Below are 16,677 nucleotides of genomic sequence, written 5' to 3' on the forward strand. Positions count from 1 at the left end.
TTCGCCAAGACAGTTGCATTCATTTGAATGGAGTTCTGAACAAAGTATAGTTTTTCAGTTTCTGAATATCTCAATAATCTTAGCTCAAACAGCTGCAAAACCTTTTTGCACAACATGGGGATGTTTAATACTATAAGATTAAGACATCAATGTGATTTTCTGAGTTTTCTTTCAATAGTTACAGCTATCTGTATGAAGTTGTACAGAAACTGTTTACAGTAGCCCCTCGCCACGCCGTTCACCTTTGGTGGTCTCGCTGTTTCGCGACCTTTTTTTTGGTGAATTTTGCCTTCTTATTATTTTTTTTCTTACAGAGCATTGTGTTCTGCATTCTAATTTGCTGTAGGCCATTGTCAGTCAATGTCATGCTGTGTTTCCTGTACAGTAAAAAATGCACTCAGCTTGATAAATGTATATAAATCTTTCATCGGTAGCAGAGTGACTCTCAAGTTCTGTACTGTTTCTCAAGTTTTCTCCCCGACAAACACAACAAGTAAAGTTGTGTTTGTCTCATACTGATAATGTTCCACTTTAAGCAGCAGTCCTGCAATATAATGTAAACACTGAAATTTACACAACACCTAGTCATTTAAATGGACACAATTACATGTAAATTTATGACAAATCTTTTAGCTTTAATTTGTGGATTTTAAGCAGTTACATAGTAATAAACTTACTGGTTACATGTGTGAAATTTGATGATCAGCCACTCAATCTGCATGTGCATCAGAAAATAAAAAGCTCACATCGTACAGTTATCTAGGATAAGGGCAATGGGCACGTCTAGGATTTGGGTTTGATTAACATGCACCACTTACCATGTTTTACAGTACCTACTTGCAGCACATGTATGGCAAAGCTTTAAAAAATGTATTCAAATTAATTTCTAAAATAAAATCCAGTAGTTTCTGCAAATATGTCAATTTAGCATGTGAATAAAATAAAACCAAGCCATGGCCTTGCATCACCAGTGATATGGTGGATGTTCAGATGTTGAGAAAGCTCACAGAGTCCTAGAACACAACCTTAAGTCTTTTTCATTCAGTCAGTATTTTTCATCTTTACCCTGGATTCGCATATCTCTGCCCTAGTAATGCCAGCCAGTGAGAGATCAGGCGTGCACCAAATGTTGATGTGTTTTGTTGAGTGGAACGTTGAGGGAACAGAAATTGCATTTTTTTTCTGTTACATCATGTAAAAGAGCCAACTAGACAGACTTCAAGTAGATTATGGAGTATGTATACGCTACATCCTGGTGAGCACATCTGTCTGAATGCTGGTGAAAGAAAAATGGAAACATTGTGACACAAATATAATAACCAATAAAATCAAATGTTAGTTATAAAACATTAAAGACAAATAAAGTACAACATCTCTCTCTTAATGGAAAATAGGATTAGTGCATCATTATGACATTTTCTCATCAACTAAATGATACAGGTAGCAAAATACTACCGCATGAAAAAGAAAAAAAATCTGTTGTATTTTATCATTTTTACTCTAGCAGTGAAACACTCAGGCAACTCTGTCTGATTGAAAACCACACTGACATGAACTCCAGAATGTATCAAGAACACTTTATCAACACTACATTTGTTGAGGCAACTAGGGGTAGCTAGTTGAGGTCTGCATGAGTGTACTAGTCCAAGTATTTTTCCTGCCCATGAATTCAAAGGTGGCTGAACCTTTGCAGACATGGTTTCAGTTCCAGAGAAGCAGACTGCGGCCGGTCAACGCAGTTAAGCTTCCCGTTTAGTTCAGCTTTTTTTTTTTTTCTCAAAAAGAGTTTTTGCAGAACCATATATCAGAACATTAGACAAAGTTTAGAAGGTCATTTTTTGAGCTATGGTTTTGGTTGCAGAAAAGCAGGACAACCATCTAAGTAATGCTGCTCCCTGCTGGTGGTTACAGTAAGAGGGAGGGAGGAACAAAGCTTTGGAAAGTTCAGGCACATGACTTACAGTTAAACCTACACCTGGGCAAAAATATTCTTTACAAGAACCCTAAAATTAAAGAATAATACCAGCATCATTTGAAGTTATAGCTTATTTACCTTTACCATGTTCATTGCTAAATGTAGCGTGTAACACTTGATCCATGTTAAAGGCATGAGAAGCCTGAACAACAGGGACAAACTACAACCCCCCCCACCACCACCACCACCAGACATGAAGGCATGAAGGCCATTTCAGATAAAGAAAGTGCTACGTGTGATTTTCTATGGAGTCCATTTACGTCTACGCTACTTTTCAACCCAGTATTCCTCTAAATTAGGAGGCTGTTAGGCTGTTGAGCCATTCTCTCTGTTAGATTGAGTTCATCGTGGTATAGGCTGGGTTGTTTTAAAGGAATCAGAATCAGAATCCTTTATTGATCCCTGGGGGAAATTATTTTTTGTACTTGTGTGTATTAGAAGAACAAGAAAAGGAATAAAGTAAAGATTTTAAAGAGTCACTGGAGGTAGCAGACACAGACCATGTTCAAATGAAGTGGCATGATGACAGCTTTTTAGATGAAATGCCACCCAAGACTTAACTGGAACACAACATTGTATTCATCCCTCGTACTTCTTTTTATTCTTGTGCCAACTCCAGTCTGTGCTGTTTCCTGATCTTTCCTCTGCTACAAGAGGTCAGGGAGATGGCTGTACACAGAGTCCAGCAGCTTCTGGCTGGCCTCCTGACTCTTCACTCCTGCAATCTCAAAGAGCCTGTCCAGTTTGTCCTCAGCGGCTGGGATCTGTTCGATGATATGCAACTCCTCTGGGTTGAGGATGTGCAGCATGTCGTCAAAGATGGGCTGCAGGTCACATGGGTCCAGACGCACCTGTCGGAGCACTGTGTCTTTCTTCTCTGAAAGACAAAAAAGAGACAAAGATTACCCTAAGCAATGTTCCCTCTAATTTTTCATGTGTCTGAGCGAACACACAAACTCCCTGAGCGATCCCTTGGACCACTGTGAGCAACAGCAGACGTGTGCACTGTGGTCACGCCAGCATCAAATCCATCCAAGTTACATGGTTTATTAAAATACTCAAATTACAGCATTTACATTTTACATGTTAGACTACTTTTAATTAACTGATTTAGCCCACTTAAAATGAAAATTAAAAAACAATCTTGTTCATGACCCATTTAGTATGTTAACACTATTGAAAGTAAAAATAACTTGAACTCCAATTTTGGAAACAACTGCCTTTCTTTTTTCTTTTTTAAATAAAGCTCTGACTTGTATTATGAGTATGAGTCTGTGGTCTGGCAGAGAGTCCTGTAAGTCTCTGTCTGTAAAATACAGTATATAATGACCAATGTTGGGCAATTAATTATATAGTTACTTCTTCAAAAAAGTTACTGAGTTATGCAAACAAAAAAAAAAGTTTTTTGCCGATTGCCCATTATTTACCGAATAATGCAGCCAAGATGTTTTTTTAAATAAGCATTTCAAACTATTTACATAACAATCAAGTGTTCTGCATCAAATAATAATAATTTCTGTCCACTATGAGATAAAGGAGAACAACAGCCTGATACCTGTAGGCCTGACAACAGGAGATGTATCACTCCTGTAACACCTGTAACATTTAGCAGTTGCCTCATTGTTCTGACACACACAACAAAACGCTCACTATACTGTACCCCAAAGTGTAAAACATGACATTTCCTGTTCCCACTACGTGGCGCTGTCCCTGATGTCAAATATGGCAGTTGAAATATGTTCAGGGGTGGAGCCTTATCATATGTGTTCACTTTGGTCAAGGTCAGAAAATCTATGACAAAATGAGAGGCAATAAGATTTTCATGGCGAGTCATCGAAATTCGCCATGGCGCCACGGCCTCACCGTATTGTGAAAACTCAAAAGCTCCGCAATTTAACATGGCCCAGGTGTGTAGTTGACACTGACCAAAGATGAAGCTTATATGACCAAATCCCAAGGAGGAGTTCGAAAAAGTTCGAGGCATGGAAATGGCAAAATTAGAGCCAAAATGTCACATTCTCTTCCAAATGGCGGACTTCCTGTTGGGTTTGCGTCAATGGGCCCACAGACTTTTTTGTTCGTCTTGGCATGATACACATGTGTGCCAAATTTCATACATGTAGCTGAAACGATGTGGTCGTAGGGCTGCATTTAACAAGGCATAGGTGGCGCTGTAGAGCCATTTCCCAGTGCTCATATGTAAAACCATTAAAATACAAAATTTTTCACCAGACCTGGCATGTGTGCAAAATTTCATGAGTTTTTGAGCATGTTTAGGCCCTCAAAAAGGCCCTTGTTTGGGGTGAATAATAATAATAATAATAATTAAAGCTGCAAGCAGCGTTATGAGGGCCCTCGCACCCCCGGCGCGTCGAGCCACGCCCAACACCTAAAACCAGCACCTCCGATCTCATGTCACATTGATGGAATTCATGCATTTAACCACCAGCTAACATTTCAACTCATTCATTCATGATTTGTTAGTCGTTCCACTAGGTGGCGCTCTAACCCTTATGCACAAATGGCATAACAAACATTTCCAAGCTCGAGTCTCATCACGCCTATGAGCTTTGGGAGAGATTGGACATTGTGTTTTTGAGTGACAGCAGATTACTGCTTTTTGGCGAGTGATTCAAACTCTAAGTGCCACCATAACCACCCCGTTTCACTGAACGTAAAAAGCTTCGCAATTTAACATCACAAAGGTCTTTAGATTCCACACACTGGAGATTGGTTCAATATGATGAAATCCCTTGGAGGAGTTCGTCAAAGAACGGTGCCTGGAAAGAGGGGAAAATGTTGCCAAAATTGCACATTAATTTTAAAATGGCTGACTTCCTGTTGGATTTTGGATATTGCTCCAAGAGACTTTTTTGTACATCTTGATATCTCCTATAAGCTTACCAGGTTTCAGACTCATACATAAAACACAGAGCTGGGGCTGTGGTTTTGAAATTTTGTAGGGGGCGCTGTGGAGCCATTTCGCGCTATTCAATAAAAATGATCACATGACAACAAAGCCTTCATCCATTTGGAGGGGTGTGCTAAATTTAAAGCCTCTATATACTATCCAAGCCCCTCAAAAGCCACTTCATCTTTCATGGTGGACCGCGTTGCCACCAGGGTGCGCCGTTCAGTTTAAAGTCACAATTTTTGCACTGAAGCATCACGAGGGACTGATGTTGATATTCACCGCTTTTGAGGTGGCCACGATGAACCTGTGAAAATCAGTACAACAAAATTAAAGCCATGACATTTCCTGTTGCCACTAGATGGCGCTGTACGTATTCCCGACAATGGGCACATCAATCTGTTCAGGGCGGGTCTGACATCATGCCTGTAAAGTCTGGTACTGAACAGACTGGATTTCATTGAGTTATACTAATTTGTTTCTTCATGGCGTGACATCAAAGTTCGCCATGCTGCTGGGGTCACACCCTTTTGCGAAAAGTCACAGTTTTCACTGTAACCCAAGACCAACTCCTTAAGGCTTTCCTGGAGAAATTTGAGGCTGCAGGTGTCACCCATCACTATACTGTACCCCAAAGTGTAAAACATGACATTTCCTGTTCCCACTAGGTGGCGCTGTCCCTGGTGTCAAATATGGCAGTTGAAATATGTTCAGGGGTGGAGCCTTATCATATGTGTTCACTTTGGTCAAGGTCAGAAAATGTATGACAAAATGAGAGGCAATAAGATTTTCATGGCGAGTCATCGAAATTCGCCATGGCGCCACGGCCTCATAGTATTGTGAAAACTCAAAAGCTCCGCAATTTAACATGGCACAAGGGTGTAGTTGACACTGACCAAATATGAAGGTTATGAAATCAAACCCCAAGGAGGAGTTCGCAAAAGTTCGAGGCATGGAAATGGCAAAATTAGAGCCAAAATGTCACCTTCTCTTCCAAATGGCGGACTTCCTGTTGGGTTTGCGTCAATGGGCCCACAGACTTTTTTGTTCGTCTTGGCATGATACATATGTGTGCCAAATTTCATACATGTAGCTCAAACGATGTGGTCGTAGGGCTGCATTTAACAAGGCATAGGTGGCGCTCTAGAGCCATTTCCCAGTGCTCATATGTAAAACCATTAAAATACAAAATTTTTCACCAGACTTGGCATGTGTGCAAAATTTCATGAGTTTTTGAGAATGTTTAGGCCCTCAAAAAGGCCCTTGTTTCGCCTGAATAATAATAATAATAATAATTAAAGCTGCAAGCAGCGTTATGAGGGCCCTCGCACCCCCGGCGCGTCGAGCCACGCCCAACACCTACAACCAGCACCTCCGATCTGATGTGACATTGATGGAATTCATGCATTTAACCACCAGCTAACATTTCATCTCATTCAATCATCATTATAGTCGTCCCACTAGGTGGCGCTCTAACCATTACTGACAAATGGCATAACAAACACTTCCAAGCTCGAGTCTCATCACACCTGAGACGTTTGGGAGAGATTGGACATTGTGTTTTTGAGTGACAGCAGATTACTGCTTTTTGGCGAGTGATTCAAACTCTAAGTGCCGCCATAACCACCCCGTTTCCCTGGACGTAAAAAGCTCCGCAATTTAACATCACAAAGGTCTTTAGATTCCACACACTGGAGAATGGTTCAATATGATGAAATCCCTTGGAGGAGTTCGTCAAAGTATGAAGCCTGAAAAGAGGAGAAAATGTCGCCAAAATTGCACATTAATTTTAAAATGGCTGACTTCCTGTTGGATTTGGGATATTGCTCCAAGAGACTTTTTTGTACATCTTGATATCTCCTATAAGCCTACCAGGTTTCAGATTCATACATAAAACACAGAGCTGGGGCTGTGGTTTTGAAATTTTGTAGGGGGCGCTGTGGAGCCATTTTGGGATATTCAATGAAAATGATGACATGACAACAAAGCCTTCGTCACCTTGGAGGTGTGTGCAAAATTTCAAGCCTCTATAAACTTGCCAAGACCCTCAAAAGCCACTTCATCTTTCATCGTGAACAGCGTTGCCACCAGGGTGCGCCGTTCAGTTTAAAGTCACAATTTTTGCACTGAAGCATCACGAGGGACTGATGGTGATATTCACCGCTTTTGAGGTGGCCACGATGAACCTGTGAAAATCAGTACAACAAAATTAAAGCCATGACATTTCCTGTGGCCACTAGGTGGCGCTGTCCGTATTTCCGACAATGGGCACGTCAATCTGTTCAGGGCGGGTCTGACATCATGCCTGTAAAGTCTGGTACTGATCAGACTGGATTTCATTGAGTTATACTAATTTGTTTCTTCATGGCGTGACATCAAAGTTCGCCATGCTGCTGGGGTCACACCCTTTTGCGAAAAGTCACAGTTTTCACTGTAACCCAAGACCAACTCCTTAAGGCTTTCCTGGAGAAATTTGAGGCTGCAGGTGTCACCCATCACTATACTGTACCCCAAAGTGTAAAACATGACATTTCCTGTTCCCACTAGGTGGCGCTGTCCCTGGTGTCAAATATGGCAGTTGAAATATGTTCAGGGGTGGAGCCTTATCATATGTGTTCACTTTGGTCAAGGTCAGAAAATGTATGACAAAATGAGAGGCAATAAGATTTTCATGGCGAGTCATCGAAATTCGCCATGGCGCCACGGCCTCATAGTATTGTGAAAACTCAAAAGCTCCGCAATTTAACATGGCACAAGGGTGTAGTTGACACTGTCCAAATTTGAAGGTTATGAAATGAAACCCCAAGGAGGAGTTCGCAAAAGTTCGAGGCATGGAAATGGCAAAATTAGAGCCAAAATGTCACCTTCTCTTCCAAATGGCGGACTTCCTGTTGGGTTTGCGTCAATGGGCCCACAGACTTTTTTGTTCGTCTTGGCATGATACACATGTGTGCCAAATTTCATACATGTAGCTCAAACGATGTGGTCGTAGGGCTGCATTTAACAAGGCATAGGTGGCGCTGTAGAGCCATTTCCCAGTGCTCATATGTAAAACCATTAAAATACAAAATTTTTCACCAGACCTGGCATGTGTGCAAAATTTCATGAGTTTTTGAGCATGTTTAGGCCCTCAAAAAGGCCCTTGTTTCGCCTGAATAATAATAATAATAATAATTAAAGCTGCAAGCAGCGTTATGAGGGCCCTCGCACCCTGGCGTGTCGAGCCACGCCCAACACCTAAAACCAGCACGTCCGATGTGATGTCACATTGATGGAATTCATGCATTTAACCACCAGCTAACATTTCATTTGGTTCAACCATGAGTATAGTCGTCCCACTAGGTGGCGCTCTAACCATTATAGACAAAGGGCATAACAAACATTTCAGAGCTCGAGTCTCATCACGCCTGCGACCTTTGGGAGAGATTGGACTTTGTGTCTTTGAGTGACAGCATATTACTGCTTTTTGGCGAGTGATTGAAACTCCACGTGCCGCCATGACCACCCCGTTTCCTTGAACGTAAAAAGCTTCGCAATTTAACATCACAAAGGTCTTTAGATTCCACACACTGGAGAATGGTTCAATATGATGAAATCCCTTGGAGGAGTTCGTCAAAGTATGAAGCCTGAAAAGAGGGGAAAATGTCGCCAAAATTACACATTAATTTTAAAATGGCTGACTTCCTGTTGGATTTGGGATATTGCTCCAAGAGACTTTTTTGTACATCTTGATATTTTCCATAAGCTTACCAGGTTTCAGACTCATAGATGAAACACAGAGCAGGGGCTGTTGTTTTGAAATTTTGTAGGGGGCGCTGTGGAGCAATTTCGCGCTATTCAATGAAAATGATCACATGACAACAAAGCCTTCATCCATTTGGAGGTGTGGGCCAAATTTCAAGCCTCTATAAACTTGCAAGCCCCTCAAAAGCCACTTCATCTTTCATGTTGAACAGCGTTGCCACCAGGGTGCGCCGTTCAGTTTAAAGTCACAATTTTTGCACTGAAGCATCACGAGGGACTGATGGTGATATTCACCGCTTTTGAGGTGGCCACGATGAACCTGTGAAAATCAGTACAACAAAATTAAAGCCATGACATTTCCTGTTGCCACTAGGTGGCGCTGTACGTATTCCCGACAATGGGCACATCAATCTGTTCAGGGCGGGTCTGACATCATGACTGTAAAGTCTGGTACTGAACAGACTGGATTTCATTGAGTTATACTAATTTGTTTCTTCATGGCGTGACATCAAAGTTCGCCATGCTGCTGGGGTCACACCCTTTTGCGAAAAGTCACAGTTTTCACTGTAACCCAAGACCAACTCCTTAAGGCTTTCCTGGAGAAATTTGAGGCTGCAGGTGTCACCCATCACTATACTGTACCCCAAAGTGTAAAACATGACATTTCCTGTTCCCACTAGGTGGCGCTGTCCCTGGTGTCAAATATGGCAGTTGAAATATGTTCAGGGGTGGAGCCTTATCATATGTGTTCACTTTGGTCAAGGTCAGAAAATGTATGACAAAATGAGAGGCAATAAGATTTTCATGGCGAGTCATCGAAATTCGCCATGGCGCCACGGCCTCATAGTATTGTGAAAACTCAAAAGCTCCGCAATTTAACATGGCCCAGGTGTGTAGTTGACACTGACCAAAGATGAAGCTTATACAACCAAATCCCAAGGAGGAGTTCGCAAAAGTTCGAGGCATGGAAATGGCAAAATTAGAGCCAAAATGTCACCTTCTCTTCCAAATGGCGGACTTCCTGTTGGGTTTGCATCAATGGGCCCACAGACTTTTTTGTTCGACTCGGCATGATACACATGTGTGCCAAATTTCATACATGTAGCTGAAACGATGTGGTCGTAGGGCTGCATTTAACAAGGCATAGGTGGCGCTGTAGAGCCATTTCCCAGTGCTCATATGTAAAACCATTAAAATACAAAATTTTTCACCAGACCTGGCATGTGTGCAAAATTTCATGAGTTTTTGAGCATGTTTAGGCCCTCAAAAAGGCCCTTGTTTGGGGTGAATAATAATAATAATAATAATTAAAGCTGCAAGCAGCGTTATGAGGGCCCTCGCACCCCCGGCACGTCGAGCCACTGCCAACACCTCAAACCGGCACGTCCGATGTGATGTCACATTGATGGATTTCATGCTTTTAATCACCAGCTAACATTTCATCTTATTCAACCAGGATTATAGTCATGCCACTAGGTGGCGCTCTAACCATTATTGACAAATAGCATAACAAACATTTCCAAGCTCGAGTCTCATCACACCTGCGACCTTTGGGAGAGATTGGACATTGTGTTTTTTAGTGACAGCAGATTACTGCTTTTTGCGAGTGATTGAAACTCTACGTGCCGCCATGACCACCCCGTTTCCCTGAACGGAAAAAGCTTCGCAATTTAACATCACAAAGGTCTTTAGATTCTACACACTGAAGAATGCTTCAATATGATGAAATCCCTTGGAGGAGTTCGTCAAAGTATGAGGCCTGAAAAGGGGGGAAAATGTCATCAAAATTACACATTAATTTTAAAATGGCTGACTTCCTGTTGGATTTGGGATATTGCTCCAAGAGACTTTTTTGTACATCTTGATATCTTACACAAGCTTACCAAGTGTCAGACTCATAGATGAAACACAGAGCAGGGGCTGATGTTTTGAAATTTTGTAGGGGGCGCTGTGGAGCCATTTTGCGCTATTCAAGGAAAATGGTTACATAACAACAATGCCTTCATCCATTTGGAGGTGTGTGCCAAATTTAAAGCCTCTATAAACTTTCCAAGCCCCTCAAAAGCCACTTCATCTTTCATGATGAACCGCGTTGCCACCAGGGTGCGCCGTTCAGTTTAAAGTCACAATTTTTGCACTGAAGCATCACGAGGGACTGATGGTGATATTCACCGCTTTTGAGGTGGCCACGATCAACCTGTGAAAATCAGTACAACAAAGTTAAAGCCATGACATTTCCTGTTGCCACTAGGTGGCGCTGTCCGTATTTCCGACAATGGGCACATCAATCTGTTCAGGGCGGGTGTGACATCATGCCTGTAAAGTCTGGTACTGATCAGACTGGATTTCATTGAGTTATACTAATTTGTTTCTTCATGGCGTGACATCAAAGTTCGCCATGCTGCTGGGGTCACACCCTTTCGCGAAAACTCACAGTTTTCACTGTAACCCAAGACCAACTCCTTAAGGCTGTCCTGGAGAAATTTGAGGCTGCAGATGTCACCCATCACTATACTGTACCCCAAAGTGTAAAACATGACATTTCCTGTTCCCACTAGGTGGCGCTGTCCTTGATGTAAAATATGGCAGTTGAAATATGTTCAGGGGTGGAGCCTTATCATATGTGTTCACTTTGGTCAAGGTCAGAAAATGTATGACAAAATGAGAGGCAATAAGATTTTCATGGCGAGTCATCGAAATTCGCCATGGCGCCACGGCCTCATAGTATTGTGAAAACTCAAAAGCTCCGCAATTTAACATGGCACAAGGGTGTAGTTGACACTGTCCAAATTTGAAGGTTATGAAATGAAACCCCAAGGAGGAGTTCGCAAAAGTTCGAGGCATGGAAATGGCAAAATTAGAGCCAAAATGTCACCTTCTCTTCCAAATGGCGGACTTCCTGTTGGGTTTGCGTCAATGGGCCCACAGACTTTTTTGTTCGTCTTGGCATGATACACATGTGTGCCAAATTTCATACATGTAGCTCAAACCATGTGGTCGTAGGGCTGCATTTAACAAGGCATAGGTGGCGCTGTAGAGCCATTTCCCAGTGCTCATATGTAAAACCATTAAAATACAAAATTTTTCACCAGACCTGGCATGTGTGCAAAATTTCATGAGTTTTTGAGCATGTTTAGGCCCTCAAAAAGGCCCTTGTTTGGGGTGAATAATAATAATAATAATAATAATAATTAAAGCTGCAAGCAGCGTTATGAGGGCCCTCGCACCCCCGGCACGTCGAGCCAAGCCCAACACCTAAAACCAGCACCTCCGATCTGATGTCACATTGATGGAATTCATGCATTTAACCACCAGCTAACATTTCAACTCATTCATTCATGATTAGTTAGTCGTTCCACTAGGTGGCGCTCTAACCATTATGTACAAATGGCATAACAAACATTTCCGAGCTCGAGTCTCATCACGCCTGCGACCTTTGGGAGAGATTGGATATTGTGTTTTTGAGTGACAGCAGATTACTGCTTTTTGGCGAGTGATTCAAACTCTAAGTGCCGCCATAACCACCCCTTTTCCCTGAACGTAAAAAGCTTCGCAATTTAACATCACAAAGGTCTTTAGATTCTACACACTGAAGAATGCTTCAATATGATGAAATCCCTTGGAGGAGTTCGTCAAAGTACGGTGCCTGAAAAGAGGGGAAAATGTCGCCAAAATTACACATTAATTTTAAAATGGCTGACTTCCTGTTGGATTTGGGATATTGCTCCAAGAGACTTTTTTGTACATCTTAATATCTTCCATAAGCTTACCAGGTTTCAGACTCATAGATAAAACACAGAGCAAGGGCTGATGTTTTGAAATATTGTAGGGGGCGCTGTGGAGCCATTTCGCGCTAGTCAATGAAAATGATCACATGACAACAAAGCCTTCATCACATTGGAGGTGTGTGCCAAATTTCAAGCCTCTATAGACTTTCCAAGCCCCTCAAAAGCCACTTCATCTTTCATGTTGAACAGCGTTGCCACCAGGGTGCGCCGTTCAGTTTAAAGTCACAATTTTTGCACTGAAGCATCACGAGGGACTGATGGTGATATTCACCGCTTTTGAGGTGGCCACGATGAACCTGTGAAAATCAGTACAACAAAGTGTAAGACATGACATGTCCTGTTGCCACTAGGTGGCGCTGTCCGTATTCCCGACAATGGGCACATCAATCTGTTCAGGGCGGGTCTGACATCATGCCTGTAAAGTCTGGTACTGATCAGACTGGATTTCATTGAGTTATACTAATTTGTTTCTTCATGGCGAGACATCAAAGTTCGCCATGCTGCTGGGGTCACACCCTTTCGCGAAAACTCACAGTTTTCACTGTACCCCAAGACCAACTCCTTAAGGCTTTCCTGGAGAAATATGAGGCTGCAGATGTCACCCATCACAATACTGTACCCCAAAGTGTAAAACATGACATTTCCTGTTCCCACTAGGTGGCGCTGGCCCTTATGTCAAATATGGCAGTTGAAATATGTTCAGGGGTGGAGCCTTATCATATGTGTTCACTTTGGTCAAGGTCAGAAAATGTATGACAAAATGAGAGGCAATAAGATTTTCATGGCGAGTCATCGAAATTCGCCATGGCGCCACGGCCTCATAGTATTGTGAAAACGCAAAAGCTCCGCAATTTAACATGGCACAAGGGTGTAGTTGACACTGTCCAAATTTGAAGATTATACGCCCAAATCCCAAGGAGGAGTTCGCAAAAGTTCGAGGCATGGAAATGGCAAAATTAGAGCCAAAATGTCACCTTCTCTTCCAAATGGCGGACTTCCTGTTGGGTTTGCGTCAATGGGCCCACTGACTTTTTTGTTCGTCTTGGCATGATACACATGTGTGCCAAATTTCATACATGTAGCTCAAACGATGTGGTCGTAGGGCTGCATTTAACAAGGCATAGGTGGCGCTGTAGAGCCATTTCCCAGTGCTCATATGTAAAACCATTAAAATACAAAATTTTTCACCAGACCTGATGCATGTGCAAAATTTCATGAGTTTTTGAGCATGTTTAGGCCCTCAAAAAGGCCCTTGTTTTGCCTGAATAATAATAATAATAAGAAACAGAGCAGATACAATAGGGCCTTCGCACAGTCAGTGCTCGGGCCCTAATTAAAGCTGCAAGCAGCGTTATGAGGGCCCTCGCACCCCCGGCGCGTCGAGTCACGCCCAACACCTAAAACCAGCACCTCCGATCTGATGTCACATTGATGGAATTCATGCATTTAACCACCAGCTAACATTTCAACTCATTCATTCGTGATTAGTTAGTTCTTCCACTAGGTGGCGCTCTAACCATTATGTACAAATGGCATAACAAACACTTCCGAGCTCGAGTCTCATCACACCTGAGACGTTTGGGAGAGATTGGACATTGTGTTTTTGAGTGACAGCAGATTACTGCTTTTTGGCGAGTGATTCAAACTCTAAGTGCCACCATAACCACCCCGTTTCACTGAACGTAAAAAGCTTCGCAATTTAACATCACAAAGGTCTTTAGATTCCACACACAGGAGATCGCATCAATCTGATGAAATCCCTTTGAGGAGTTCGTCAAAGAACGGTGCCTGGAAAGAGGGGAAAATGTTGCCAAAATTGCACATTAATTTTAAAATGGCTGACTTCCTGTTGGATTTGGGATATTGCTCCAAGAGACTTTTTTGTACATCTTGATATCTCCTATAAGCTTACCAGGTTTCAGAATCATACATAGAACACAGAGCAGGGGCTGTGGTTTTGAAATTTTGTAGGGGGCGCTGTGGAGCAATTTCGCGCTATTCAATGAAAATGATCACATGCCAACAAAGCCTTAATCCATTTGGAGGTGTGTGCCAAATTTCAAGCCTCTATAAACTTGCCAAGACCCTCAAAAGCCACTTCATCTTTCATGTTGAACAGCGTTGCCACCAGGGTGCGCCGTTCAGTTTAAACTCACAATTTTTGCACTGAGGCATCACGAGGGACTGATGGTGATATTCACCGCTTTTGAGGTGGCCAAGATGAACCTGTGAAAATCAGTACAACAAAATTAAAGCCATGACATTTCCTGTTGCCACTAGGTGGCGCTGTCCTTTTTTCCGACAATGGGCACATCAATCTGTTCAGGGCGGGTCTGACATCATGCCTGTAAAGTTTGGTACTGATCAGACTGGATTTCATTGAGTTATACTAATTTGTTTCTTCATGGCGTGACATCAAAGTTCGCCATGCTGCTGGGGTCACACCCTTTTGCAAAAACTCACAGTTTTCACTGTAACCCAAGACCAACTCCTTAAGGCTTTCCTGGAGAAATTTGAGGCTGCAGATGTCACCCATCACTATACTGTACCCCAAAGTGTAAAACATGACATTTCCTGTTCCCGCTAGGTGGCGCTGTCCTTGAGGTCAAATATGGCAGTTGAAATATGTTCAGGGGTGGAGCCTTATCATATGTCTTGACTTTGGTCAAGGTCAGAAAATGTATGACAAAATGAGAGGCAATAAGATTTTCATGGCGAGTCATCGAAATTCGCCATGGCGCCACGGCCTCATAGTATTGTGAAAACTCAAAAGCTCCGCAATTTAACATGGCACAAGGGTCTAGTTGACACTGTCCAAATTTGAAGGTTATGAAATGAAACCCCAAGGAGGAGTTCGCAAAAGTTCGAGGCATGGAAATGGCAAAATTAGAGCCAAAATGTCACCTTCTCTTCCAAATGGCGGACTTCCTGTTGGGTTTGCGTCAATGGGCCCACAGACTTTTTTGTTCGTCTTGGCATGATACACATGTGTGCCAAATTTCATACATGTAGCTCAAACGATGTGGTCGTAGGGCTGCATTTAACAAGGCATAGGTGGCGCTCTAGAGCCATTTCCCAGTGCTCATATGTAAAACCATTAAAATACAAAATTTTTCACCAGACCTGGCATGTGTGCAAAATTTCATGAGTTTTTGAGCATGTTTAGGCCCTCAAAAAGGCCCTTGTTTCGCCTGAATAATAATAATAATAATAATAATAATAATAATAATAATAAGAAACGGAGCAGATACAATAGGGCCTTCGCACTCTCGGTGCTCGGGCCCTAATAATAAGAAACGGAGCAGATACAATAGGGCCTTCGCACTCTCGGTGCTCGGGCCCTAATAAGAAACGGAGCAGATACAATAGGGCCTTCGCACTCTCGGTGCTCGGGCCCTAATTAAAGCTGCAAGCAGCGTTATGAGGGCCCTCGCACCCCCGGCGCGTCGAGCCACGCCCAACACCTAAAACCAGCACGTCCGATCTGATGTCACATTGATGGAATTCATGCATTTAACCACCAGCTAACATTTCAACTCATTCATTCATGATTAGTTAGTCGTTCCACTAGGTGGCGCTCTAACCATTATGTACAAATGGCATAACAAACACTTCCAAGCTCGAGTCTCATCACACCTGAGACGTTTGGGAGAGATTGGACATTGTGTTTTTGAGTGACAGCAGATTACTGCTTTTTGGCGAGTGATTCAAACTCTAAGTGCCGCCATAACCACCCCGTTTCCCTGGACGTAAAAAGCTTCGCAATTTAACATCACAAAGGTCTTTAGATTCCACAAACTGCAGATCGGTCCAATCTGATGAAATCCCTTGGAGGAGTTCGTCAAAGTATGAGGCCTGAAAAGGGGGGAAAATGTCATCAAAATTACACATGAATTTTAAAATGGCTGACTTCCTGTTGTATTTGGGATATTGCTCCAAGAGACTTTTTTGTACATCTTGATATCTCCTATAAGCTTACCAGGTTTAAGACTCATACATAAAACACAGAGCTGGGGCTGATGTTTTGAAATTTCGTAGGGGGCGCTGTGGAGCCATTTTGCGCTATTCAATGAAAATGATCACATAACAACAAAGCCTTATGCACATTGGAGGTGTGCGCCAAATTTCAAGACTTTTTAAACTTTCCAAGCCCCTCAAAAGCCACTTCATTTTTCATGGTGAACAGCGTTGCCACCAGGGTGCGCCGTTCAGTTTAAACTCACAATTTTTGCACTAAAGCATCATGAAGGACTGATGGT

General features: G+C 42.5%; 1 protein-coding gene across 3 annotated transcripts in view; it reads right to left on the reverse strand.

The window, feature by feature from the left end:
- Positions 1-235: 235 nt before the first annotated feature.
- Positions 236-16,677, reverse strand: part of tnfrsf21 (tumor necrosis factor receptor superfamily, member 21) — a 176,222-nt gene continuing 159,780 nt past the window's right edge. For all 3 annotated transcript variants that reach the window (XM_085247103.1, XM_085247100.1, XM_085247102.1), the window contains one exon: positions 236-2,852. In XM_085247103.1, the coding sequence (XP_085103229.1) occupies positions 2,688-2,852 (165 nt within the window). In that variant the 3' untranslated portion in view covers positions 236-2,687. The remainder of the gene's footprint in view (positions 2,853-16,677) is intronic.

This window comes from Mchenga conophoros, linkage group LG15 (genome assembly GCF_057382185.1).
Source record: "Mchenga conophoros isolate Kocher_MC1m ecotype Shallow Benthic linkage group LG15, M_conophoros_male_GT1.1, whole genome shotgun sequence".
Classification (NCBI taxonomy): Eukaryota; Metazoa; Chordata; class Actinopteri; order Cichliformes; family Cichlidae; genus Mchenga; species Mchenga conophoros.